This window comes from Buteo buteo, chromosome 17 (assembly GCF_964188355.1).
Source record: "Buteo buteo chromosome 17, bButBut1.hap1.1, whole genome shotgun sequence".
NCBI lineage: Eukaryota > Metazoa > Chordata > Aves > Accipitriformes > Accipitridae > Buteo > Buteo buteo.
Genome location: NC_134187.1, coordinates 20,987,237 through 21,014,383, shown reverse-complemented (window position 1 = coordinate 21,014,383; position 27,147 = coordinate 20,987,237). Strand labels below are relative to the sequence as shown.

Sequence of the window (27,147 nt, the reverse complement as noted above, 5' to 3'; positions counted from 1 at the left end):
ACAGCTGCATGCACCAAAGACCTGAAGCAGGAACTGAAATAAGTGAATGAACTCTTTATTCAGGAGCATTTATTAATGGGTATAACATAGTTGCTTTCATTAAATAAGACTTAGCATGTATTTTAGAAAATTTGCTGCTGCTATATAGGTAGACAGTAAAAGAAAGAGAGAAAATAATAAACAATAGCAAGAATGCTAATCTGTGACATCAGAGTGCAGAGGGAAGTTCTGCTGTTCATAGTTTTTCTATTTTTTCAGTTACCCTATAGAATTTCTGTGAGCTATTTTCTTGGGGGTTTGGTCATAGTAGAACAGCATCCCTCTTATCATGACAGTGAGACAAATAGTTAAAAAATGTTTTTCACCTTACTTAGATGAAAAAGTTCTGAATTTAATTTCTTTTCTCCAGTTGCTAATTTGCCATAAGTATTCTGTATCCCAGCACTGCATAAAAATAAAGGTACATAAAATCAGCAAATTATAGTATAACTTTAAAATGTTGTGGATGTACAATTCAACCTCACTGTTTCCAGATGCTCTAAGAAATGCTATTATTTCATCACTGAATGCATCTGGCAGCATTCCTCATTAAGAAGCACGGTACAGCATACTTTTGGTCTCCAGTGTCTTTTGCATGCAAATGATAAAACTCACATGCTTTAAAACACATTTTTGCCATTTAAATTTGCACCCTTTTGCACCTTTACTGTTCTTTTGTAAAGGATAGCAAAATTTCAGAGAAAGATTTAAAAAAATGGAGTAACATATTACGGTACCTGTGTTAAATGTATGCTTAAAAATATTACACAATTTCTCTAATTTACTTATGAAAATTGACTTTCTTTCAAGATCTAAACATGTTAAGAAAGCATCCACAATTAAGTAGTTCAGATTTCAGTACTACTATTTTGCCCCCATCTATTTCACAATCAATTCCCTGGGTTAGAGAAGCAGCAAGTACTCTGGCATTATGAGCATTTACAATATACATAATCTTTGAGCACAGAAGCAGAATTACTGTAATTAAAACTGATGAAAGAATTCACCTACCTGGCACAAAGGAGCTATAGGAAGAATTGAAGTCTTTGTTAAGGTGTGGACACAAAATGTAGTACTTCTTAGGTAAAGCACAACAGAGAGTGTGGCTGGACAGCTATGATTTTAAGCGGTACTTACTTCCTAAGAGTAAAAGGAGTTAAGATTAAAAAATAAATAAATATTAAAAATAAAATTGCTGTCTCTTTTAACCCTTTTCATTTTATATTTATTTCATTTATAAATGTTGAAAGACCTACAAAGGATTTATAACAAATTATACTAGCCTCTTTAGTCATAAATAAAGGGGCTCTTTCTTTTGTCTCCTCCTCCCGCCTGTATAAAACTAAGCACCATTGAGGGAGACCAAATATTTAAGCTAAAGGACAATGTTGGACTAAGAACAAAAGGGTGTAAACTATCTGTGGATAAGACTGGAGGTTCTTTGAAAGGGCAGGTAGGAAAAGAAATTACCTGGTTTTGAAACAGGACTTGATAGATTCAGGAACAGTGCTGTATGATGTCCCTTGTTATCCCTGACAATCGCTGGGAAGACCTGTCCACTCTTGCTTCCTTTAATACTTACATCCTGTGCACAAACTAGTTTATGTCTTCATTTTTGGTCACTTTGCTGTGTTTCCACTCTGACCTAGCTTCTCTGAAGCAGTATCTTCTCCTTCTCATTTCTCCCTCCCTCACCTTCCTCTTCCTACCTAAACAATGTTTTGTGCTTTTGACTAATTCACTACCATATACTGGGTGACCCTCAGTATTTCATCAGGGTATAAAGATCTATGGAGTGCTATCCACTGTAGCTCAATGTTATTAAGAGGATGAAGCTACAAGCTCATAAAGAGGTAGTGTACACCCTTGTGATATTGAATAGATTAATTAAATAGATGTGTTTGTAAAAGATTAGACTTACGCTGTTTATGTAAGTGAAACATTTTATATTTTGTAAATTTCATGCAATGGAAATGAAAATATATGTTATATAGAGGACTTACAGCCACATAAAATTAACGCATTAATAAAATTGTTGTACTTCTAATCACAAGGAAGATTAACTCCTTTGAGATCACTGCATGAGCTGAACATAAGTATTGTTTCTCTTCAAAAAGTTATTGACTTACTGGGATTATGATCTAAACAAGTGAATGGGTCTTATAGCTGTCACTAATATTTCAGGCACATTTGTTTAGCCACTGAATTGAGGCTGGGTAATGGCACCTGCTCTTGTTCTTTATTGTAGATAGCAGACAAAACACTCATAGAACAGGAGTGTATTCATACACTTCAGATGGCAAACAAGCTAGCACATTGCATCAAAACTATTAAGGAACTGGATCAGGAAATCAAAAGGTTTTTTGCTCTTGTTGGTTTTTGTCTAATATGGTATTAAATGGCAAAAAGTTTAATAGAAAAAAGTATAGCACTGTATTTAAACAAATATGGCTCTAGCTGTAATCAGTACTCTGGGGGAAGAGAAACTGATTCTTCAGAAGACTGTAACCTGTCAGTGAGATTTGCATGGTGTTCCTCTCATCAGTTAGAATGATTTTTTCCAGTACAGGAAATCTTCAGTCTTGAATAAAGGAATATACTTTGTGGTGACCTGTGCTGAATAAATATTGGCCTGTACAGTAGCAGAATTGCAAGGAATCATAGGCTGAGGTCCTGAGATAGTCTGCAGATGGTTCAGGTATGGGACTTTGCCTAACACAAATTTCTTTCTGGTGCGTACTGAATACTGCAGATGATCTGCTGTTTTATGGTGATAGTAGCACTTTCATGCCTGGGGAGCTGTGGAAACAAAAGCATTAAATACTGACATACAGGGGTACTATTACTATGAAACGGTGCTGAATTTTGTCCGTAGGTATTGCTATTATCCTGTTATGTTCTTCTACATGCTGTAAGGATTTCAGTGAAGAGAGGGATGTTTTTTTATTTTCTAGATGCCCCAGTTCTTTAAGCCTGAAACAGTGAACATATGGATGATTACAAATAAATTCTCTGCTTGATCCAAAGTGAAGGGCAGTCTGTAGAGCTGATCAGTCCATAGGTCTAGGAATTCTGTCTTGTACTTCAGCAGTGAATGTGTAGACACCAAAAGGAGTTCTCAATGCTTCTTACATTTAGTCCTATATTAACTCTGGATGTCTGTGAAATCTCTGTTGGCCTAAGAACACTTAGTACAAAAGGATCATTATGGAAAAGTTTGTTGTAAGAAAAGGAAGCAGTGCCCAAATTGTCAATAATTTCTAAATCAGAGAATGCAGTATATGACCTCCTGGGTTTGATAACTTCAAAAGCTTCTGTTTTAGCTTTTGCACTTGGTAGCACAGGACAGCCTTCATTAAATATTGTCCATTATTCAACTGAAATTACCTTCATCATCCTTTCATATCACTGCCAGTAGACAGTGGCAGAAGTTTTCTGACTGTTACCTCTCTCCTCAGAGACACTTCTAGTCAAATAAAAATCTTTTTCTGAGAACTCTGCAGGTATGTTAGGAATACAAGCAAAAACCGACAAGGAAAATTGGAACAGTAACAGCTACATGAAAACCTGCATTTACTCTTTCTAGCTCAATCTGTGCCAATTGGAGTTTGTATAAACACAACCACTTAACTATCATCTAGAAAGATTTTCAAATATATTTGAAGAACATGAACCTGCAGGGGTAGACTGCCCCAATTTGGTTGCTTGAAAAGGCCTGCATTTGGGCTAGAAATGTTTGCATTTCTACAGATTCTGATTCCACTTAAACATAGCCATTTCCAGTCATGCTGTCAGATACGTGTACGTATATTTGAACTGGAAGTGGCGCTTTGATACTATAGTATGTTGCTGATATACCAGATATGTCAATAATGATTTAATAAAGTTTCAATCTAATAATTGTATGTTTGTTTTCTGGTAATTTGGCCATTTCTGTCTGTTGTGATTTTTTGAAACCTGAGACAAATCTTTCTTTTTACAAGTAATGTGTAACAAGATGAGTGTGGCAGGTTGACCCTGGCTGAATGCCAGGTGCCCACCAAAGCTGTTCAATCACTCCCCCTCCTCAGCTGGACAGGGGAGAGAAAATAAAACAAAGGGCTTGTGGGTTGAGATAACGACATGAGAGATCACTCACAAATTACTGTCACGGGCAAAACAGACTCAACTTGGGGAGAATTAACTCAATTTATTACCAGTCAACCAGAGTAGGGTAATGAGAAGTAAAACCAAATCTCAGAACACTTTCCCTCCACCCCTCCCTTCTTCCCAGGCACAACTTCACTCCCGGATTCTCTGCCTACCCCCACCAGTGGCACAGGGGGATGGGGAATGGGATTTATGGTCAGTTCATCACACGTTATTTCTGCCACTTCATCGTCCTCAGGGACAGGACTCATCACACTCTTCCCCTGCTCCAGCATGGGGTCCCTCCCACGGGAGACAGTCCTCCACGAACTGCTCCAGCATGGGTCCTTCCCACAGCGTGCAGTCCTTCAGGAGCACACTGCTCCAGTGTGGGTCCCCCACAGGGTCACAAGTCCTGCCAGAAAACCTGCTCCAGCATGGGCTTCCCACAGGGTCACAGCCTCCTTCGGGCATCCCCCTGCTCCGGCGTGGGGTCCTCCCCGGGCTGCAGGTGGATGTCTGCTCCCCCGTGGACCTCCCTGGGCTGCAGGGGGACAGCCTGCCTCACCAGGGTCTTCCCCATGGGCTGCAGGGGAATCTCTGCTCCGGCGCCTGGAGCACCTCCTCCCCTCCTTCTGCACTGACCTGGGGGTCTGCGGGGTTGTTTCTCTCACATGTTCTCACTCCTCTCTCCAGCTGCCAATTCTGTGCCCACTGCAACTTTTTCCCTTCTTAAAAATGTTATCACAGAGGCCCTACCACTATTGCCGATTGGTTCGGCCTTGACCAGCGGTGGGTCCATTTCAGAGCCGGCTGGCATTGGCTCTGTCAGACATGGGGGAAGCTTCCAGCAGCTTCTTACAGAAGCCACCCCTGTAACCGTCTCACTACAAAAACCTTGCCACACAAAGCTAATACAATGAGCAATAAAACATACTGCTTATTCTAAAACTATGAGTTCTTTGGCTTTCAACTATTTTCAGTTATAGCACATGGATAACAGTTGAGACTGACTTGAATTTCAGGAGAGAAGCCCCTGTAATGCACTGATATTCTTGGAATTTTTTGAAGAATGACAAAGTTAGTTTCTCAGGGATTGGTCTTCATGCTTCAGGTAATAGTTAGCCTTAAGCAAATTTATTTATACTTCCATTGCTTCAGGGAACAGCTGATTTGGCTCAAAATGTATTTTCCAATGCACGATATGTATCAGCATCTTTCATATCCCAGATATTTCTGTAAGCATTGTTTTGAAGTGAAACATGGACTAAAGTGTGTAATTAAGTAGAAAAAATAATGTATAAAATAATGAAAAAAAACATTTAAATAATTTCCTTTTTTGTCTATAATTCCTGGTAGTTCTGTCATACAGGAGCAGTCTTATTTGTTTAAATTAATACTGAAGCTTTGTGGTTAAAATGGTCTTTTACTCTGTTTGTAGGCAGAAATAACATAACGTGAGAATTTCCATAAGCTGCATTGACTGTCTTATTTGTACCATATTTGTAGAAATTGTTCAGACACAAATGCTTGTTTTGGAGTAGCCAATTGAATAGTAGGGAAGAGAGTATTGCTCATTGAATACTGCAATGCTAAGGAAGATAAGAATCAGAAGTATTTCTTGGAAACTGGTTCATAATTGCCCAGTGGAAAAGAGGCAAGTGTCAAGAAATAATTATTTCTTGAACTAACTTAATTCTGCTTCATGCTTTTCCAATACTATTTGCAATCCAATTTTAATTTTACAAACTTTTTTTTAAAGCCACTTTGCTTCCACTCTCATTTTAAAAACTATTTGTACTGTGAGGTCTCTCTTTGTCACGCATCTTCTTTGCCTACTCACAGACGTAAAAGCATGATATCAGCTTTTTCAGTTTTGCTCATATGAGTTGAGCTGAAACTGCCAAGTTTCCAAAAATACTTCCAAACATGCTTTAGTCAAGAAGGCATTTTAAGTATTAAGTACTATTGTTCCTTTTTCATTCTGAGAGTGTTAAGAATTTTTTAAAACTTTAGTTCTCTAGATTTCATCGGGGTTTTTGCTATTATATGTTATGATCTAATTCTCTTCATGTGTTTTAGTAAAACTTCTTAGTTGTTTGTCAGCTACATTACTGGCTTGTACATAGTCTTCCACCCAGGTACTTGTCAACCCCAAGACTTGCACTTCATGTGAATTTCAAGTGTTTTATTTGTGAAATGCATGTACTTCAAAATCAGACATTCATCAGGAGATTTACTTCCTTTTACTTCAGAATTTCTGCTTCAGACTTTTAGTCTGAGTTAGGCGTTTAATGTTAAATTTTCATCTATAGACGTGAGATATGATTCATTTCATCTAGCTTCAGATGTTTAAAGTGTAATGTTATCATCCAGACTCTCCTTACTTAGAGATAGACACCTGTGGGTGATGATTCTTTTTTATCCTAAGATCTTTACTGATTCCTAGAAAAAAATATTAACAACTTCTTTAGAGTTGAATATTTTAAATGGCGAAAGTTAAATGATGTGACTTCTGCTCTTGGAATAGATCTGAGCTAAAGGGCCTTATGGGTGAATTCATTCATCAAAGACATGGTCCTTTTCAATTTTAATTGCTGTTACAGTTCTGATCTATAGTAAGACAGAACCTGATTCCAACAGCCAAACCTCTGTCTAAATCTCTGAGCAGTGTGAATATTAATGATCAGGTATGTTTGAAGGTTTAGAGCAAGCCGTGGTAAACACAAGGCACCAGAATTTAAAAAGAATGCACATCAGCTATGAATTATGCCATTGACTTGCCCACGTATAGGTATATAGGATTTCCCTAAATCCTTAAAATGGGTAAAAAAATGAGGCAACAAAGGTAATTTGGTTTTCCTAAAATATGAGTCATATTTTTCTCTGCAGACTTTGGACTGTAGTTCGCTAAGTGAGATCTAGCAGCTCCTATTTATATTTTTAACATTCTCTGTGTTCTCTTCTTGAGAAATGCATGTGAAAAAGGGAAGCATAATAAACCCTGGCTTGATGAATACACTTAGAGATGTGAAAAATCCACAACTAAGAGCCAGCATGAAAAGCAAGCATTTCCCTTGATGCCCTTTTCTCCTTCATACGTATGAACACAAGTAAGGACATGCACACACACAGTTAGCTGCAGTAAATGTATTCAATCAACTATTAAAAAAAAAACAAACCCAAAACCCGACTCACTTCTGCAATTTTCCTTTGATATTAATACTGCAGTAAGGCAACAGTGCATCAGTGAATGTTCCTCCAAAGCTACTGGATTTGTCTTTTTGGACTTACTGGACTTGTGCAAAAGCTTCAGCATCACAGAGCAGTGCATTATTTAGTGACCTTCCATAGTGTTAATACCTTCTTGTGAGCACTGAAGTTGATTTTTTTTTTCCTTAGTATGTGTGTGGTTCAATACTATCACCTCTTCAGACAGTACCTAAGAAAACAAAGTATCTCCAGGATAGTATGATACAGGATAAGTATCTTTTAAGGTATTACTGCTTGATAATTTTAAACCAAAGCATTAATATTAGAGTCCTTTCCTTTTCAAAATATTATTTGAAATAAAAATCAAATATCATGCTTTACCACAGTTTCTAATCTACTGTTTTGTTTTGTTTCATACAGTTTTTTGATTTAATTTCTCTTCATAATATTTGACTAAGATGTTCCAGAAATATGTTAGGCAGTGTGTCTGTCATGCTGTCTCCTCTCATCTCTTGACAAATATAAATGTTTGTGTGCAAACAGTCTTTGCTTAATTAAGAGGAAACACAGCTCTTATGCTGTGTTTGAAAGTTTTCTTCAAAATGTTTATATCTAATAGGAGGTTGAAATTCTTGTTATTCCAAAGTCAAAGAATTGAAATGGTTCACATTTGTGGCTTTTCTAAAAAGCCAATTGTGAATAAAAAAATTAGTTATTAGTATTAATTTTATTTGGTTTATGTTTCTTCCCATTACATATTTCAGTACAGTAGTGTGACTATTATAAATGTGTTGATTTCATAATTATCTATTGGATTTTACAAAATACGGATGTTGCTACAGTCTGAAAAAAATACTGATAAGCTAAAGTCAGTGTTTCTAATATATTTACCACACAATGACAAGTAAAATGGTATCACTAAGATACAACAGCATTCGGTGACAGGATCTTGTATTTCTTGCCAACTCGGACTTCCTACTACCCTGATACTGACTTGCTGACATTTTTTCTTTGGAAGAGAATACATTGGGTGTCCTTTTCTCTTCCTACTGTATCACCTTTCTGGCATTGTTGCACGCAGGCTGGTTTCACTGAACCTAGACTATGTGGATAGCACTGCTGCACTTCTTCCTTTATAATTTATTTTTTTTCTTTGTAAAACTGTTTTGAACCCCCAGTGGTGGGTCAGCCCTGGCCAGCAGCCAAATGCCCTCCCAGCTGCTCTCTCACTCCCCCTCCTCAACAGGAGAAGGGGGAAAAATAGGATTAAAAAGCTTGTGGGTCAAGAAAGACAAGGAGATTGCTTACCAATTATCATCACAGGCAAAGTAGACTCGACTTGTGGAAAATTAATTAATTTTGTTGCCAGTTAAAATAGATTTGGATAGTGAGAAACAGAGGCAAAAAAATTGAACCAACAGCTTCCCCCCACCCCTTTCCCCAGGCTCAACTTCAGTCCTTCATGCCCCCGTCTTCTACCTTGCCCACCGCGCTGTGCCCTAGGGTGGGTGGGCTGGAACCGGCTGTGTCCGGCTCGGGGCAGCCCCGGCCGCTCCTCACAGAGGCCACCCGGCAGGTCCCGCTACCAGCGCCTGGGCACCCGCACCCAGTACGCGTACACGTAACGCGCGTTACCCTCCTCGTTTCAAATCGAGGCATTCGTTACCCCCCTATATGCTGCAGATGTCAGCGTGGCTGCCTGCGGGATATTTACTTGTTGAATTTTTTTCAGCCGTACATACTTGGCCTGAGCTTGGATTTTTTTTCAAGGATAAAGCCAAATGTTTTTCCACTTTGGGGACCAAATCAACTTTCACATAAGAATCAGGAACTTAAAAACTTACAATTTTTTTAAATCATAATAATAATGACTACCTGATTGTGTGCAAGATTATGAAGTGAAGTGCATCTGCTGTTTCAAGTGCTTACATGTAAGTTCATAATTAATTACTTTTTTTTAAAAGAGAATGAAGTAATTCATTATTTGTTAACTTTACACATATGCTCATAGAAAATACTTCCAATTCAGCTTTGTTGGTCAATGATTCCAAAATTCAGTGGTTCTATCAGTACAGTGGTGCAAAAAACATGATTTGCTGTCTTTTATAACCATTTTGGTCACATTTAAAAGCATTTGATGTAGTTGCGAAGGCTCTGTTGCAATGTAGTTTAGCATAAACAGTGCAAAGTCATTAGGCAGTGTGACTGGGCTAGGAGGAGAACAACATTTCAAGGTCTGATGTGGTTATTAATGAAGTCTGGGAAGACAGATTCAGTAACCAGAGACTGAAAAGTGACTGCAGTCTAATTTAAACATACACAAGGATATACTGACAGTTTCTTCAATTTTTTTCATAGGCATTTTTCATCTCTGGATCAGTTTATATGGAGTTATACACGTCTGAAATACATACAAATTTTTGTATGTATGTCTGAACTATGTTTTCACATATGGTCTAATATGACTGTTATAAGAGTCTGTTTCAGCTTTTGAACAAAGCAAGCATAACCTGTGTATGTGTGTGTGTATATATATATATATGTAGCTCAGCTATATATGGCAGAATGATAGTGAAGATCTATAGGACATAAGGTTTTTTTAGCTCCCATTCAACTCATCATGGATGTATTCCAGAAAAGAACTATATTCAGGAATATTCATTTTGAATCTTGCTGGTGCATCCAAATATTATGTGATGATACATCTATATAAATACCCTAATATTAAAGGATTACTTTTGAGTAAAGGCTTATGTTAGTTGACATAGTTTTCATGAGTTTCTGAGCATTTTGTGCAAAGTAGCTGATCTAAATCCACAAAACAAACATTCTATTTTAATATTCTAATTCTATTCTAGTTTTTTTTAGCTTAATTGATTTTAAACTATTGAGCTTTACCTCACTTAATCTAGAAGTTATGATTAAAGATAATGTAGAAATCCAGAATCTTTAAATTTAAAACAAAGCATACAGTTACTGCAGAATTTCAGAAGTATTTAAGAATAATGTGATAGCTGAATCTTGGCTAAAAGTTTAGCATACATGTATTGGTTTATTTTAATATTGTGGTGGGTTGACCCTGGTTGGATGCCAGGTGCCCACCAAAGCCGCTCTATCACTCCCCCTCCTCAGCTGGGGGGGAAGAAAATATAACAGAAGGCTCGTGGGTCAAGATAAGGACAGTTTAATACAGTGATAGCAAAGGTCGCGCGTGCGAAAGCAAAGAAAAAAACAGATGATGTTATTCTCTACTTCCCATCAGCAGGCGATGTCTAGCCACTTCTCGGGAAGCAGGGCTTCAGTACGCGTAGTGGTTGCTCCGGAAGACAAAATGCCCCCCCTCTGTCTCCCTTTACTTAGCTTTTATATCTGAGCTGACGTCATATGGTATGGAATATCTGTTTGGTTAGTTTAGGTCAGCTGTCCTGATTGTGTCCCCTCCCAAGATCTTGCCCTGCCCCAGCCTGCCATTGAGGGGAGGGCAAAAATGTTGGGGAGACAGCCTTGATGCTGTGCCAGCACTGCTCAGCAGTAGCCAAAACACTGGTGTGCTATCAACACCTTTCTAGCTACTGATGCAGGGCACAGTGCTATGAGGGCTGCTGTGGGGAGTATTAACTCCATCTCAGCCAGACCCAATACAATCTCCACCCCTTATTCCATACCATTTGCGTCCTGCTCAGGTCCCACATAATTTAATACAGATATTTTCTAACCATATTATTGTATTTAATTCTCATTACTGAAATCCTTTCTTACCAACACTTACAGCTGAAACTACGTACTGAAACCACTTTTATACCCAATGTACAGATTTATACATTCTTATTAATTACTATCCCTTGTCCTTTAAAAGATAGATGTTCCATGGGCTTCTTCCACTCCTCCAGATGTTCACACTCAGGTTATGACTTAGGCCCCATCCATCAAGATGAGTGGTCAGGACAGGAAAAGCAGTATGTTCGAATGCTGGGCACCAACACCCGCTTGGTTTGGGTCACCGATGCACTTGTCTGGTTCCTTGCGAAGTTCACTCCTCTGCAGTTCAGGTCATTCCTGCTACATTACTTCCTACAACATACAACTCACATCACAGATTATTTTTCCCCCAAGGTTAAATGTCCTTGAGGCACACACTGGGTCTCCCCATCCTTCCGCATTACCCACCAAGTACACCCAGGTCCCTGAGCAAAGACAATCCCACGAATGGGTTTGCCTTTTCCCGTGGGAGGTGCAATCCACACTGCCTTCCCCAGCCACTTCCCCATGTGCACTACGGGGACCTTATCTCCTCCCACAGTATGTAGGGGTTTTGTTTGGGCAGGACCAGGACGGTTAGCGGATCCTCTGGTGTTAACTAGCCAAGTGGCTTCTGCTAAATTTGTATCCCAATGTTTCCATGTCCCATTGCCTAGCGCTCTCAACATAGTCTTCAACAGTCCGTTATATCTCTCAATTTTTCCAGATGCTTGCGGGTGATAGGGTATGTGGTACACCCACTCAATGCCATGTTTCTTTGCCCAGGAGCTTATGAGGTTATTTCGGAAATGAGTCCCATTGTCTGATTCAATCCTTTCTGGGGTACCGTGTCGCCATAAAATTTGCCTTTCGAGGCCTAAGATGGTGTTTCGGGCAGTGGCATGGTTTACAGGATATGTTTCTAGCCAACCAGTAGTTGCTTCCACCATGGTGAGTATGTAGCGCTTGCCTTGGCATGTTCGTGGAAGTGGTCCAATGTAGTCAATTTGCCAGGCCTCGCCATATCGAAAGCCCAGCCACCGCCCTCTGTTCCAGGGAGACTTTACTCTGGTCGCTCGTTTGATTGCAGCACATGTTTCACATTCATGAGTGACCTGTGTGATGGCCTCCATGGTCAGGTCCACCCCTCGATCACGAGCCCACCTATATGTTGCATCTCTCCCTAGATGTCCTGATGTCTCATGGGCCCATCGAGCTACAAATAGCTCACCCTTACGCTCCCAGTCCAGGTCCACCTGAGCTATTTCTATTTTGGCAGCCTTGTCTACCTGTTCATTATTTCGATGTTCTTCAGTGGCACGGCTTTTGGGCACGTGAGCATCTACATGACGTACCTTTAGAGTCACGTGTTCTACACGGGCAGCAATGTCCTGCCACAATGCTGCTGCCCAGATGGGTTTACCCCTGCGTTGCCAGTTGGTCTTCTTCCACTGCTGTAGCCACCCCCATAGGGCATTAGCCACCATCCAGGAGTCAGTATAGAGGTAGAGTACCGGCCACTTTTCTCGTTCAGCAATGTCTAGGGCTAGTTGGATGGCTTTCACTTCTGCAAACTGACTTGACTCGCCTTCTCCTTCAGTGGCCTCAACGACTTGTCGTGTGGGACTCCACACAGCAGCTTTCCACTTCCGATGGTTCCCTACCACACGACAGGATCCATCAGTAAACAAAGCGTAACACCTTTCGTCTTCTGATAGCTCATTATATGGTGGTGCCTCTTGGGCACGAGCCACCTCCTCAGGTGATGCTCCAAAATCTCTGCCTTCTGGCCAGTCCATGATCTCTTCCAGAATTCCTGGGCGGTTAGATTTCCCCAGTCGAGCTCGTTGTGTGATCAATGCTATCCACTTACTCCATGTAGCGCTGGTTGCATGATGTGTAGAGGGGATGTTTCCTTTGAACATCCAGTGTAGCACGGGCAATCGTGGTGCCAAGAGGAGATATGCTTCTGTACCAACAACTTCTGAAGCGGCTCGAACCCCCTCATATGCTGCTAGTATTTCTTTTTCAGTCGGGGTGTAGTGGGCTTCTGATCCTCGGTACCCCCGACTCCAAAACCCTAATGGTCGACCTCGGGTTTCTCCTGGTGTTTTCTGCCACAGGCTCCAGGTGAGACCATGCTCCCCAGCTGCAGTGTAGAGTACATTTTGTACATCTGGTCCTGTCCGGACAGGCCCAAGAGCTACTGCACGAGCTATTTCCTGTCTGATATGCTCAAAAGCTTGTTGTTGTTCAGGGCCCCATTCAAAATAGTTCTTTTTCCGCGTTACTCGATAGAGAGGGCTCACAAGCTGACTATAACCTGGAATATGCATTCTCCAGAACCCCACAAGGCCTAGGAAAGCTTGTGTTTCTTTCTTGTTGGCTGGTGGAGACATAGATGCTATCTTGTTAACCACATCCATTGGGACATGACAGCGTCCATCCTGCCATTTTATTCCCAAGAATTGAATCTCCTGTGCAGGTCCCTTGACCTTACTTTTCTTTATGGCGAAACCAGCTTTCAGAAGAATCTGAATTATTTTTTTTCCCTTCTCAAACACTTCTTCTGCCTCGTTGCCCCACACGATGATGTCATCTATGTATTGTAAATGTTCAGGGGCATCGCCTTGTTCCAGTGCCATTTGGATTAATCCGTGACAAATGGTAGGGCTGTGCTTCCACCCCTGGGGCAGTCGATTCCAGGTGTATTGGACACCTCTCCATGTGAAAGCAAACTGTGGCCTGCATTCTGCTGCCAAAGGAATGGAGAAAAATGCATTGGCAGTATCAATTGTAGCATACCATGTGGCTGCCTTTGATGCCAGTTCATATTGGAGCTCTAACATGTCTGGTACAGCAGCACTCAGTGGCGGTGTCACTTCATTCAGGCCGCGATAATCTACTGTTAACCTCCATCCTCCATCAGACTTTTGCACTGGCCATATAGGACTATTAAAAGGTGAATGAGTCTTACTGATGACTCCTTGGCTCTCTAGGTGATGAATCAGCTCATGGATGGGAGCCAGGGAGTCTCGGTTTGTCCGATATTGCCGACGGTGCACTGTCCTGGTAGCGATTGGCACCTGCTGTTCTTCAACTTGCAGCAATCCCACAGTGAAGGGATCTTCCGAGAGGCCAGGCAGGGTAGATAGCTGTTTGATCTTCTCTGCATTTACAGTGGCTACACCAAAAACCCATCGGTACCCCTTTGGGTCCTTGAAGTACCCTCTCTTGAGGTAGTCTATGCCAAGGATACAAGGGGCCTCTGGGCCGGTCACAATGGGGTGCTTTTCCCACTTGTCCCCTGTCAAGCTCACTTCAGCCTCCAGTATAGTCAATTCTTGGCATCCCCCTGTCACTCCTGAGATCCAGATGGGTTCTGTGCCCCTGTATCCTGATGGCATCAGTGTACACTGTGCACCAGTGTCTACCAAAGCTTTATACTTCTGTGGGTCTGATGTGCCAGGCCATCGAATCCACACAGTCCAGTATATCCGGTCATCCCTTTCCTCCTCCTGGCCGAAGGCAGGGACCCTCTATTGCTGTTCCTCATCAGAATATTCACTGTCCGATCCTTGCGGTACCAGACCAGAAGTCCCCTCACCAGAATCAAGGGAGGTGGTTTCAGTTCTTCTGCGCTTGGAGGATCGCTGAGTGCTTTCTTGGGCCTCTACAGCAACTACGCTGACAGCCTTCTTCTTGGGTGACCCCTTCTTAACAGCTGTCTTCCCTCTCAGTTCACGTACGCGGGCTTCCAGCTTAAAGGTAGGTTCACCATCCCACTTCCTCATGTCCTCCCCTTGGTCACGCAGGAAGAACCAGAGTGTACCACGTGGCATACGCCTTGGGCTCCCTTTCCCTCTGACTTGGGCAGGAGAGGACTGATTTCTTGGAGCATCCCTAACAGCCAAGGCACTGTCCTGTAGGGATGAGGAGGCACAGAGATTTTCCTCAAAGTTTTGGAGCCAAGACGACACTTTCTCCACAGTTGGTGTTTCCATATCTGGACAATACATTGCTGCCAAGCTGTTAGAATACGATGCTGGGGCACCTTGAATCACCTTTCGCCACATGGCCCGTGTGCACAGGACATCCTCTGGATCTTTGGATACTTCCTCATCATCTAGATCACTGTAGATGACTTCCACCACTGCTAACTCTCTCAGATACTGGATGCCTTCATCTGCAGTAGTCCACTTTTCTGAGGAATTCACAAGATCTTCCTTGAATGGGTATCTTGCCCTCACACTTGAGAGGAGCCGGCTCCAGAGACTGCAAACTGCTGCCTCTTTTCCAATTCCTCTTTCAATTCCCCGGTTTCTAGCGAGGGATCCCAGTTGTTGGGCTTCCTTGCCTTCCAGTTGCTGACTATCAGCCCCGTTATCCCAGCATCGGAGCAGCCAGGCAGCAATCCGCTCACCTGGCTGGCGGCTGTAATCTTTCCGCAAGTCCCGAAGTTCTGAGGACGTCAGGGACCGGGTAGTTTCCGCTTCCTGTTTAAGCTCCCTCACTCCTTCCTCCAATTTCTTTGTTGAAGGACCAGCTTCTAGATCAAACCCTTCCTCTTCTTCTTCTTCCCTCACTAATCGATGGTATGGACCCGTTGATCTCCTTGTCCACTGCTTCCTTTTCACTACTGGGGCAATTACTGTAGTTGTTGTTGTTTGGGTCCCTATCTCGAGCATGGTGTCCTCAGATACAGTCTGGGTCCCTGCCTCAACCATGGTCCTCTGACAGTGTTGAACTATGGCTCGGTAGGCATAGGCCAGGCCCCAGTACAGCGCAAGAAGCTGCTGGTTTTCATTGGGATAAGCAAGGCACCCTTCTATCAGGTGGCGTGTCAGTTTGCCAGGGTTACTTGCCTGTTCAGATGTAAAGTCCCAGGTTATGGGAGGTGATAACCGTCCTAGGAATCTGCCCAAATCCTTCCATATACCCTGCCACCCAGGGACCGGTCGCTTGAGGGCACATTTCAGTATTGCCTCACCTAAAACTTGCCTTCTCTTATACCAGGATGAGACCAGATTCCACAATACCCATAATATGCCACCAGTATTAATTATTAGTATTAAACAGCTCACATAAGGGTGAACAAGGACCTCGGGAGCCTGCATAATAAAACCATTCACATCAATGCCTGGTAGGGAGAGGGAGATGTGTTCTCTCATCTCCTCCACAAGATAGCTCCCACAACACAGCAAAGCCATCAGCGCCAGGACAAAACACATAGACATTATTTGTATTAGCACGTTCCCACGTTCCTTCGTTCTCCCCACAAGATAGCTCCCACAGCACAACAGAGCCATCAGTGCCAGGACAAAGCACGCAGCCATTATTTGCATTAACATGTTCCCAAACTCAGAAAGCTAGAGATAAGCAAGCAGCTAACAAGCTCGGTGACCTGCACAGGAGCTTGCCACTTAATAACTAGCTATAGAACGCTTAATGCAAAACTGCCGTTGTCGTGCCCCACGTTGGGCGCCAAAAAAGGACTGTGGTGGGTTGACCCTGGTTGGATGCCAGGTGCCCACCAAAGCCGCTCTATCACTCCCCCTCCTCAGCTGGGGGGGAAGAAAATATAACAGAAGGCTCGTGGGTCAAGATAAGGACAGTTTAATACAGTGATAGCAAAGGTCGCGCGTGCGAAAGCAAAGAAAAAAACAGATGATGTTATTCTCTACTTCCCATCAGCAGGCGATGTCTAGCCACTTCTCGGGAAGCAGGGCTTCAGTACGCGTAGTGGTTGCTCCGGAAGACAAAATGCCCCCCCTCTGTCTCCCTTTACTTAGCTTTTATATCTGAGCTGACGTCATATGGTATGGAATATCTGTTTGGTTAGTTTAGGTCAGCTGTCCTGATTGTGTCCCCTCCCAAGATCTTGCCCTGCCCCAGCCTGCCATTGAGGGGAGGGCAAAAATGTTGGGGAGACAGCCTTGATGCTGTGCCAGCACTGCTCAGCAGTAGCCAAAACACTGGTGTGCTATCAACACCTTTCTAGCTACTGATGCAGGGCACAGTGCTATGAGGGCTGCTGTGGGGAGTATTAACTCCATCTCAGCCAGACCCAATACAAATATATATAAAATAAGCCTTTATATATATCAAATAGACTGTTATATATATATACCATATATATATATGTTTGATATGTATAATAGTCTGCAGATAAAGGGAAGAACTATCCTTGTAACAGTGGGGTAGGAGCAGTAGAGGTACCAATCATCTTCAGTCCTTAGTAAGTAATAAATATGGTCTAAAATATTGCAGGAAATAAGGGGCAGAGGATTTCAGGAGACATAGTTGTTCTTATACGTTAGAACTCAAGACACATTAGTTTGCTTTGCAGTCCTGACACACTCTTGTAGGACTTTAAAGAAGCATTCTAATTTTGCTGTGCTTCAGTTCCTGGTTATTCCTACTCTGATCATCCTGAGAGGGTGTCGTGGTTTAACCCCAGCCAGCGACAGCCCCACACAGCCACTCGCTCACTCCCCAGCCGGTGGGATGGAGGAGAGAATAGGAAGAGTAAATGTGAAAAAACTCATGGGTTGAGATAAAGCCCATTTAATAGGTAAAGCAAAAGCTGCTCACGCAAGCAAAGCAAAACCAGGAATTCATTCACCCCTTCCTATGGGCAGGCAGGTGTTCAGCCATCTCCAGGAAAGCAGGGCCCCACCACATGTAACCGTTACTTGGGAAGACAAATGCCATTGCTCTGAATGTCCCCCCCTTCCTTCTTCTTCCCCCAGCTTTATATGCTGAGCATGACGTCCTATGGTCTGGAATATCCCTTGGGCCAGTCGGGGTCAGCTGTCCAGGCTGTGTCCCCTCCCAACTCCTTGTGCCCCCCCAGCCTCCTCGCTGGTGGGGTGGGGTGAGGAGCAGAAAAGGCCTTGGCTCTGTGGGAGCACTGCTCAGCAATAACAAAAACATCCCTGTGTTATCAACACTGTTTTCAGCAGAAATCGAACACATAGCCCCATATCAGCTACTATGAAGAAAATTAACTCTCTCCCAGCCAAAACCAGCACAGAGACTTTAGTCAGAAATCAATGATCATAATGTTTTTTTCCACAATGTGTTTTTCCACAATGAGATCTCAGGTTCTTCTGTAGTCATTGTCCACAAAATCTTTGACTTGGGTAGAACACCTCATATCAGAGTACTGGGTGTGTGTAGGTAGCATTAGCTCTTGTATTTTTGGTAGTAAATCATATAAATGTGGATCAAGCCTGTGAAAAAAAGTAAAAATGCTTGAGTAGAGAACAAGAAGAGCAGAGAAATGGGGCCCTGGGGGAGGGAGGATTCTGCCCATCAGGAAGGAAGAACTTGAAAGGAAATGCAGGACCTTTCTGGGAAACTTGCACCACCCCCCCTTTTTTTTTTTTTTTTTTTTAAATATATTCGTTTCTCTTATGCATCCCCTACCCCTTTACTTCTGGACCTTCATTCCTCAAGCTCTAATCTGATAGGACTGCCTGTTATGTGCATTCCCTGACCTTATTGAGCTCTTGCTTCTCCCCTGCAGAGCTGAATTTCCTAACTTAATGAATGCAAAACGTTAACATTCGCTCCCAGGGACTGATCTATGGTCATTAGTGCTACTGCAGCTTGTTAGCAATGGAAGTCATTGTTTGACAGACTGAAAGATGGGTGAGGAGGATGGAAGAAGACACTGTAAGTCTTTATCAAATAAATGGATTTTACCGGTACAGCAAACAGTAAGCTTGCAGCAGCGGTACTTTATATGGGTGATTGATATGCCTGCTCACTTAATCACGCAAATCAGACCATAGAACCGTAGAATGGTTTGGGTTGGAAGGAACCCTAAAGATGATCCAGTTCCAACCCCAGTGCCATGGACAGGGACACCTTCCACTAGACCAGGTTGCTCAAAGCCCCATCCAACCTGGCCTTGAACATTGCCAGGGATGGGGCAGCCACAGCCTCTCTGGGCAACCTGTTCCAGTGCCTCACCACCCTCACAGTGAAGAACTTACATCTAATCTAAACCTACCCTCTTTCAGTTTAAAGACATTACCCCTTGTCCTATTACTACATGCCCTAGTAAAAAGTTCCTCCTCATCTTTCCTGTAGGCCCCTTTTACGTACTGGAAAGCTGCTATAAGGTCTCCCTGGAGCCTTCTCCAGGCTGAAAAACCCCAACTCTCTCAGCCTGTCTTCATAGGAGAGGTTCTCCAGCCCTCTGATCATCTTTGTGTCCCTCCTCTGGACTTACTCCAACAGGTCCATGTCTTTCTTATGTTGGGGGCCCCAGAGCTGAACGCAGTACTCCAGGTGGGGTCTCACGAGAGCGGAGTAGAGGGGGAGAATCACCTCCCTCGACCTGCTAGGCACGCTTCTTTTGATGCAGCCTAGGATACAGGGCTGCGAGTGCACATTGCTGACTCTTATTCAGTTTTTCATCCACCAGTACTCCCAAGTGCTTCTTCTCAGGGCTGCTCTCAATCCAGTCATCACTCAGCCTGTATTTGTGCTTGGGATTGCCCTGACCCATGTGCAGGACCTTGCACTTGGCCTTGTTGAACTTCATGAGGTTTGCATAGGCCCACCTCTCAAGCCTGTCAAGGTCCCTCTGGATGGCATCCCTTCCCTCCAGCGTGTTGACCACACCACACAGCTTGGTGTCATCAGCAAACTTGCTGAGGGTGCACTCAATCCCGTTGTCCTTGTCAACGACAAAGATGTTAAACAGCACCAGTCCCAATACCGACCCCTAAGGAGCGCCACTCGTCACTGCTCTCCAGTTGGACATCAAGCTGTTGACTGCAACTCTTTGAGTGCAACCATGCAGCCAATTCCTTATCCACCAAGTGGTCCATCCGTCAAATCCATGTCTCTCCAATTTAGAGACAAATCCCTGTCCAGACAATGTTATCTTCAGCGTTAGTGTTCGTGGTTTTATGGTCAGTTTTCTTGCTCACTCTTTTCCAGAATATTTTTATAGCTTAAAATTCTTAGCTTGTGTGACTGCTTACTTGATTTCTTCACCTGTCCTGGGTTTTCATATCCATCACGCATAAGCTTGATGTTCTCATGTAGGTGAATACATCAGTCTCTGGTGGAAGCATTATTTCAGGTGCACAAGAGGAAGAGTTATAATGTTTGAGGTAATCCTGCATGTCATGTTGTTGGCCAATGTGGCATTGTGCTGAAGAGTGGTCTGAAGCAACACAACCACCAGCTTCCTCCAAGTACTGCATTAGAGCAGTAAATACATATATAGGAGTTAGTTTGCTGCGGTTAGTTACTTTTCTGCTTGATACATGCATGCTTTGGTTGTGCTCCGATTAGAGGCCACTGGCATTAGCATCCATTTCTGAGAAAGAGGATTAGGGCTGCAGACCCTGCGTGCAGGCCACATAGAAACCAAATGCAATACCTGTTTCCTGACTGTCGTGGGTATGAAAGTGGGCAATACCTCTGCCCTGTAATAGGAATCAAGTTCCATCAAAGATGTTATTTGAAGTCCTGTATTTAAAAAAGCTCCTTACGCAGCAGTGTGCTATGCCTATAAGTAAATTCTGATGTTGTAATACATGTGTCTATACACCTATGTGTGTGTATGTGTTCCCTTCTGGTTAGCAAATACTTACAGATAATGAAGACAGTCACAAAAATAAAGACTATATTTGAAAGAGAGAAATGTGCTTAATGTATTACCTAATTAATCAAACCAAATACTTAAGACCTAGATATGTATGATGTATTAATAGATTTTATGTGTCTGTTTATGTGTACACACACACAATTAATAAATTATCTCTACATAAACACATATTTCCCTACTACCCTATGCCAGTTTTATAAAATCAGTTTGTTTATAGAAGTTTTGTTCAGGTGGTACATAAAATCAGCTTGCCCACCAAATTATTTATTCAGGTTGTTCCACTGGTCTTGCCTACTCTCATCCATTGTTGGTGTGACTTGACCCTCAAGATATTCTTCATTCCCAGTCAGAAATGTTCATACTGAGTTTATTATAGGTCAACAGAGATGTTGATTTCATTGTAAGTAATGTGCTTTCCATGACTGGTGGTTCTTTGGTTTAAAGTAGCTGTTATTTGTCACACTGACAGGTACACCTACTGCGAAATGCTGGCGATGAAGTTACCATCACTGTTCAGTACCTCAGGGAAGCTCCATCATTTTTAAAGCTCCCATTAGGTAAGAGGAAATTAACGGATAGGAGTAATTTGTTTTCCTCTTTGCAGTATTCTCATAATAAGATGACAGTGAGAGAAATACGAATTCAATCTTTGAGTGTTTTACAGGAAGAAGCAGAAAATTGTGTGTGTACTTTATTACTTAAAATGTAAGAATCTAATGCATACTACATGACTGCTTCTGTATAGTTTATTCAAAATAAAACTGAAAAACTCATTAAAATGGAGTACAATCATGGGTGATATCTGAAAGTTTTTCTACAGAAGCTTTGCCTGAATACAATAAAATAGTGTTTGCAAATATTTGAATCATACATTCACACTGAAAGGTATTTTCAGGACACTTACCAAACAAACAGATAACATTAATTGTGCATATTTCATAAATTACTTTGATATTTTGATATTTTTTGTCAGAGAGCAGAATTACGATGTGACAGCTAAGTAGTTTAACAGTAGCAATAGTAAATTGTTTATGAGCAATGCAGAAGAGGGAAGTTTTTGTTCTTCTGGTTAGCAAATACAAATATTCAAGATACTTGTAATCAATGTTGCAAGTAGAAAAGTGTACATAATATATCAGCTAACTTAATCAGACCAAATAATTTTGCACCAGTTTATCTTACGTATGATTCTCTTTACAAATTAAGTAAAACAGATTTAAAATGTGTCTTGTTCTGGGGATTTATGTAAGTTGGGCTCAACTATGTACTTGTTTTTTCTCGATTTCAACAGAATCGCAGGTCTCAGGTCTAGCTCTTGTCATTATAGAAGAGTGTCTGTCATTTCATCTAGATTCTTACACCTATTAAAAGCAAACTTGACAGGCCTCCACTAAGCTGAACTATACATTTCATGCTAAAACCTTTGTCAGTTCATACTGTGTGTCATTTCCATTTGAAAATGGAATCTAGATTTGAAGAAATCTTGTGTTTACATCTGGAGATCTTTGTCTGGTCAGTGTTCCTTGTAATGAAACTTCAGGTTTTGTCTTCCTACTTTTCCTACTAGGTCATCAGACAACTATAAACTAGTGTCTGTAATGCCTTGGATAACCGTGTCCTAGCTTAAACATGATTTTGGCAAGCTAGCAGGGTCTTACTGGTAGTCTCTGTATTATTGGCCATAGTCATTTGTGGTTATGACAGTCCTACTAGCAATTTTAACTCATCTTGTTGATTGACATCACTTGGACCCTATCGCTTAATGGTTGGTTAACCTCAGCTAAGAGCCAAACTCTTACCCAGCCGCTCGCTCTCTCCCCCTCCTCAAACAGAACATGGGGAGAAGATAGAATGAAAAAGCTCTGGGGTCAAGATAGAGACAGGGAGATCACTTATTAATTACTGTTATAGGCAAAATAGACTCAACTTGGGGAAACTTAATTAAATGTATTGCCTATTAAAATAGATTCCATGAGTGAGAAACAAAGACAAATGAATTGAAACAACACCTTCCCCCAACCCCTTTTTCCAGGCTCAACTTCATTCCTGACCCCTCTACTTCCTCTGTAAGAGGTGCAGGGGAATGGGGGGTGAGGGGTTGGGGTCAGTACACAGTGTTCCTCTCTGCCACTCCTTCCTTCTCACACTTTTACCCTGCTCCAGCATGGGTCCTTCCCACCAGCTGCAGTCCTTTACAAACTGGTCTAGCATGAGTCTTCAACATGAGCTGAAGTTCTTCAGGAAAAATCTGCTCCAGCATGTGTCCCCCACAGGCTGCAGGTTCCTTCAGGGCACATCCACCTGCTCCAGCATGGGGTCCTCCCTGGGCTGTGGTGTGGGCATCTGCTCCGACGTGGTCCTCTACGGGCTGCAGGGAGATACCTGCTTCCACGGACTGCGGGGGAATCTCTGCTCCGACACCTGGAGCACCTCCTCCCTCTCCTTCACTGACCTTGAGTTTCATAGGATTTTTTCTCACACTTTTTTCCTCACTCCTCTCTCTGCTGTTCTGCATTTTGCCCTTTCTTAAATAGTTGCCCAGAGGTGCTACCAGCTGGGCTCAGCCATGCCCTTGCAGTGGGGTGGCTGGAGCTGGCTGGAACCAGCTGTGTCCAGCACGGAGCAGCTTATTAGATTTGCCTCCTTTATGCAGAGCATGAGGAAATCTTTGGCAAGCATTATGCTATCCTGCCCAGTCCCATGCATGATCCCACGCCTTCAGTGCTATACTGCATCCTCAGGAAAAGGACTTGCTAAGTATGATCAAACAGGTGAGGAACTTAAGAAATGACCCTTCTGAACTGAACCTGGACCTCAGCACAGAGCTCACCTGCTCCTCTCCAGGGTGTTCTGTGCAGCCATCCAATACAGACTGAAACCAAGTTCGGTAAGTCAGATGATCTTTGGTAAGTCACTTGACATAAATGCTCATTCTTGTGGTGAGGAAATAAGCAAATAAGGTGTCGAAAATTATGGAAAATAGGCCTGGTTTAGGGCCATACACTGAAGTTAAGGAGAATAGCCGTGGGGGGACAAAGCACCCCGTTTCAAGAAGAGCTTTTCACAAGCCCGTGCACAAAAGGGAATTTCAGTCATGAAGCATCAGTGACACATATAAGAAGCTAAGGAGCAATTCTACTATGCAATAAAGTAATTCCCACCTCACACTGCAGGCAAGATTTAAGTGCATACATGCATAAAGCTGAAGTATCTTGGCCTTTCCTAGCATCCCAGAAGACTCAGGCACATGGTGCCCTACCTTGAAGCATTCAGTCAGATCAGCTGCTATGCTGGCAGTTTTAGTACTGTGGTGAGTTCACTTCAAATGCAACCATACTCTCTTCCTATTAAGCATTATTACTATTATTTCTATAACTACATCATCCAGAGTAGCATCTGCCTCCCCTGCTTCCTTCTCACACCTCTTCCTTCCCTACACTATCTCATGCCACAGCTAGCAAAAGCACAAGATGTCACAACAGGGAAATACCTGCCTACAGTTCTCACCACATTTTTCTGGTTGCTTCACTCATTATTGTGAACAACAAATACAGGATTTGGCATGGATTTAGACATGGGTACTGATTAACTGGCACTTAAGGATGAGACAAGGACCGCTTGTTTCTGTGTTTGGAGGAGGCCCTAACCCAGGGTGGTATGCCAGTATTGATCATTGTCTCTTTCACAGCTGCATGGGACTCTTGGCCCTTACTGGGCTATTATGAGACTGTCCATAATAGTAAATTAAATTATGCCAGAAAATATTCTCGGCCACATGAATTTGATCAGCAATTTTATAAAATATTGCAGAATGCTTGGCATAATTTTGCATGGGGCAAACACTTCTTTCTCAAAAAACTATTGGGCCTGGATCAGAAGTTAGCATGGGACAGTAGGATCATTAACTGTCTGCTTCACTGGGTGGTCTGGGTCCATGGCTAGGATGATTCCTCATCCCATGGCCTGTGGTTTGCTCTAAGGTCACTGTCAGCTAGAGAGAGGATAGATTTGTGTTTCTGGAAACCAAAGGAAGTAATTTTGGTTTTTGGAGCTGAGTGAGGAAGTTAATAGGGGCTATGAGGGTTATTTGTTAGCCTGTTACAGAATTATTATGGCATCAGCTCTTGGGATTCTCTGGAGCTAAGTCCATTACCCATCCCAGAGCTGAGCAGGGCTTGTAGGAGCCTTTTAGATAAGATTCACTGCTGCTGGGAAGACTCTTCAAGACATTTTGTGGTAAAACAGACTCTCTTCAGAATTTTTCTTTTTGATAGTTACACCAAATTATCAGAATATTCTGAAATTGCAAAGCTTGCAGTGTAATTAAATCACCAGGAGTGTTTTCTTTGATTTTAATTTTGTCGTTGTTCTGGAATGGGCTTTTTGTCTGTTGGAGGTTGTCTATGACATGATTAGCAAGTTAGATAAATGAGATTTTATTTATATACAAGAGGTCTCCAGTATCATTCAGCAGTGTTGATCATCAGACAAATTGTTGTGAAGGATAAAGTCTTGCTGACTAGTTGCTGTACATTGATCTACTGTACTGTGTTTGGGGGGTTTTGTTTGTTATTTAGTTATTTAGTGTAATTCACTGACTGAAATAACCACCTGTTGATGGGACTCTGAGTTGATGATGAGAACTTTAATAGAGACCTTTCTAGATATAGAAAGCTTAAGGCTTTTAAAGTTAAAAATAAAATCCAGGCTTTATTAAAATAAGTAGTAGAATACCTAACTTTTTAAATTGAAAAATCTCAGTGATTCTGACAAAAAGAATATAAAAGGATTTATAAACAACTCCTACCTATACCACTGCAAATGAGTTCTTGCTTTAGGTTTAGTGTCAGCTAGCTTGGTGCTTTCCTGAGTTATTGCTAGCTCTGCAAAATCCTCTGTGATCCTTACAAAGTTTCTTTCCCTCACCTCTGAGTTCTGCCTGTCTTTCCTGCTGCCCCCAGGGGCATCTCAGTCTCTTTTGTGAACTGCAGACTCCTATATCCTTGCTCTCTCTCTCTCTCTGACCCCATCTCACCTTACAGCATAAGTTTGTTTTTTTTTCTCTGAGCATACTCAGCTATTGCTCAGGTAAAGATAAGGCAAAGATCTTCTCTCCCACAGGATCCTTCCTGACCCAGCCTTCTCCAAAGAACAAAAATGCCACAGCTGAGAACAAGCAAATGAAACAGGTGAAGCCTGTCATAGTGTAGGTTTGCGTCTCTCATAGGCTGGCTGTCTAACTATAATTTGGGTGGGATAAGAGGACAGCTAGGCAATTATGATGGCTGGAAATCTCACAACATACCAAATACCTTTTTTTCTGGCATCGGTACCCATCAGGATACTGTATTGTGGTCATGGAGCTGGGCATTACCTGTAGCAGATGTTTTATTTTACATGAACACTTGGAGTCTCATCTACTTGGGCAAGGGCCACAGTAGCAGATAGTACAAGACTTACTGTGTGTTAGTATATTTTGTACCATGTATATCATGTGTGTGTGTGTGTGTAATGAGAGCACAACACCTTCCATGAAAGCAGTTGAGTATATATAGTGGGAGCTTCTAAAATGATGAACAAGCACATGATGGAGTAGTCCATGAGTGAGTGAGGCAGAATAGGCAGGGAGCAGACTAAAAGGCTTGTGAACTTGCTTGCAGTCAAGTGGTGGAAGTAGCATAGTCTGAGAGAGGCTGTGTAGTTTGTTGTGACTCAAAAAACCAAAGCAAGCTGCTACACTGAAAAGCAAATCTACAGGAACACTGTGGAAGGAGGGAAATTTGTTCCTTAAACTTTTATTCGTGGCTTTCCCATGCAATGGATGTCACTTTTCTCTACTTAAAAAAAAAAAAAAATTATTCTAATGTAGTATTTTGTGTTATGGTAAAATCTGGATTTAGAGATTTGAAAATACCTAAATTCATGTCTTTTGATATGCTCAAACTGCTGAAGAGGTGGCATAATTCCGCTTTAGGAGTCTGATTGACTCATGGACCTGTCATAGTTGTCTACTGCCAGAGACAGTGGGATTCACCAATAGGCAGACTCTTCAGTGGAGAATGTAATGCCAACTTTTTTATTCCAGTATTTTTATTTTAAAAAATTAGGCATTTTCTTCTGTTCCAGCAAGTCACTGTGGTCATCTGTGAGTATGAACATAGATTTTTGTGGTCTACTGTATGTTTACAGTAGCTACAAAATGTTGTAGTGAGCTACTAAAGTCGGCACTTGGGTTAGACCCATACAAGCAAAGCATAATGGTTCCTTCTGCTGACATCATCTAATGCTGTTCAGAAAGGACTCCAAATGAAAACATGCTGGAACTTCAGAATTCACGGTAAAATTCTGAGACCTCAGCACTGAACTGGAAGAGATTTGTTATGGAGAAAATGAGC

General features: G+C 42.1%; 1 protein-coding gene across 1 annotated transcript in view; it reads left to right on the top strand.

The window, feature by feature from the left end:
• The window catches only part of SNTG2 (syntrophin gamma 2), a 308,015-nt gene that overhangs the window by 185,178 nt on the left and 95,690 nt on the right, over positions 1-27,147 (top strand). Inside the window, exon 7 of the mRNA XM_075049219.1 lies at positions 21,222-21,309. Coding sequence (XP_074905320.1) covers positions 21,222-21,309 — 88 coding nt within the window. The remainder of the gene's footprint in view (positions 1-21,221; positions 21,310-27,147) is intronic.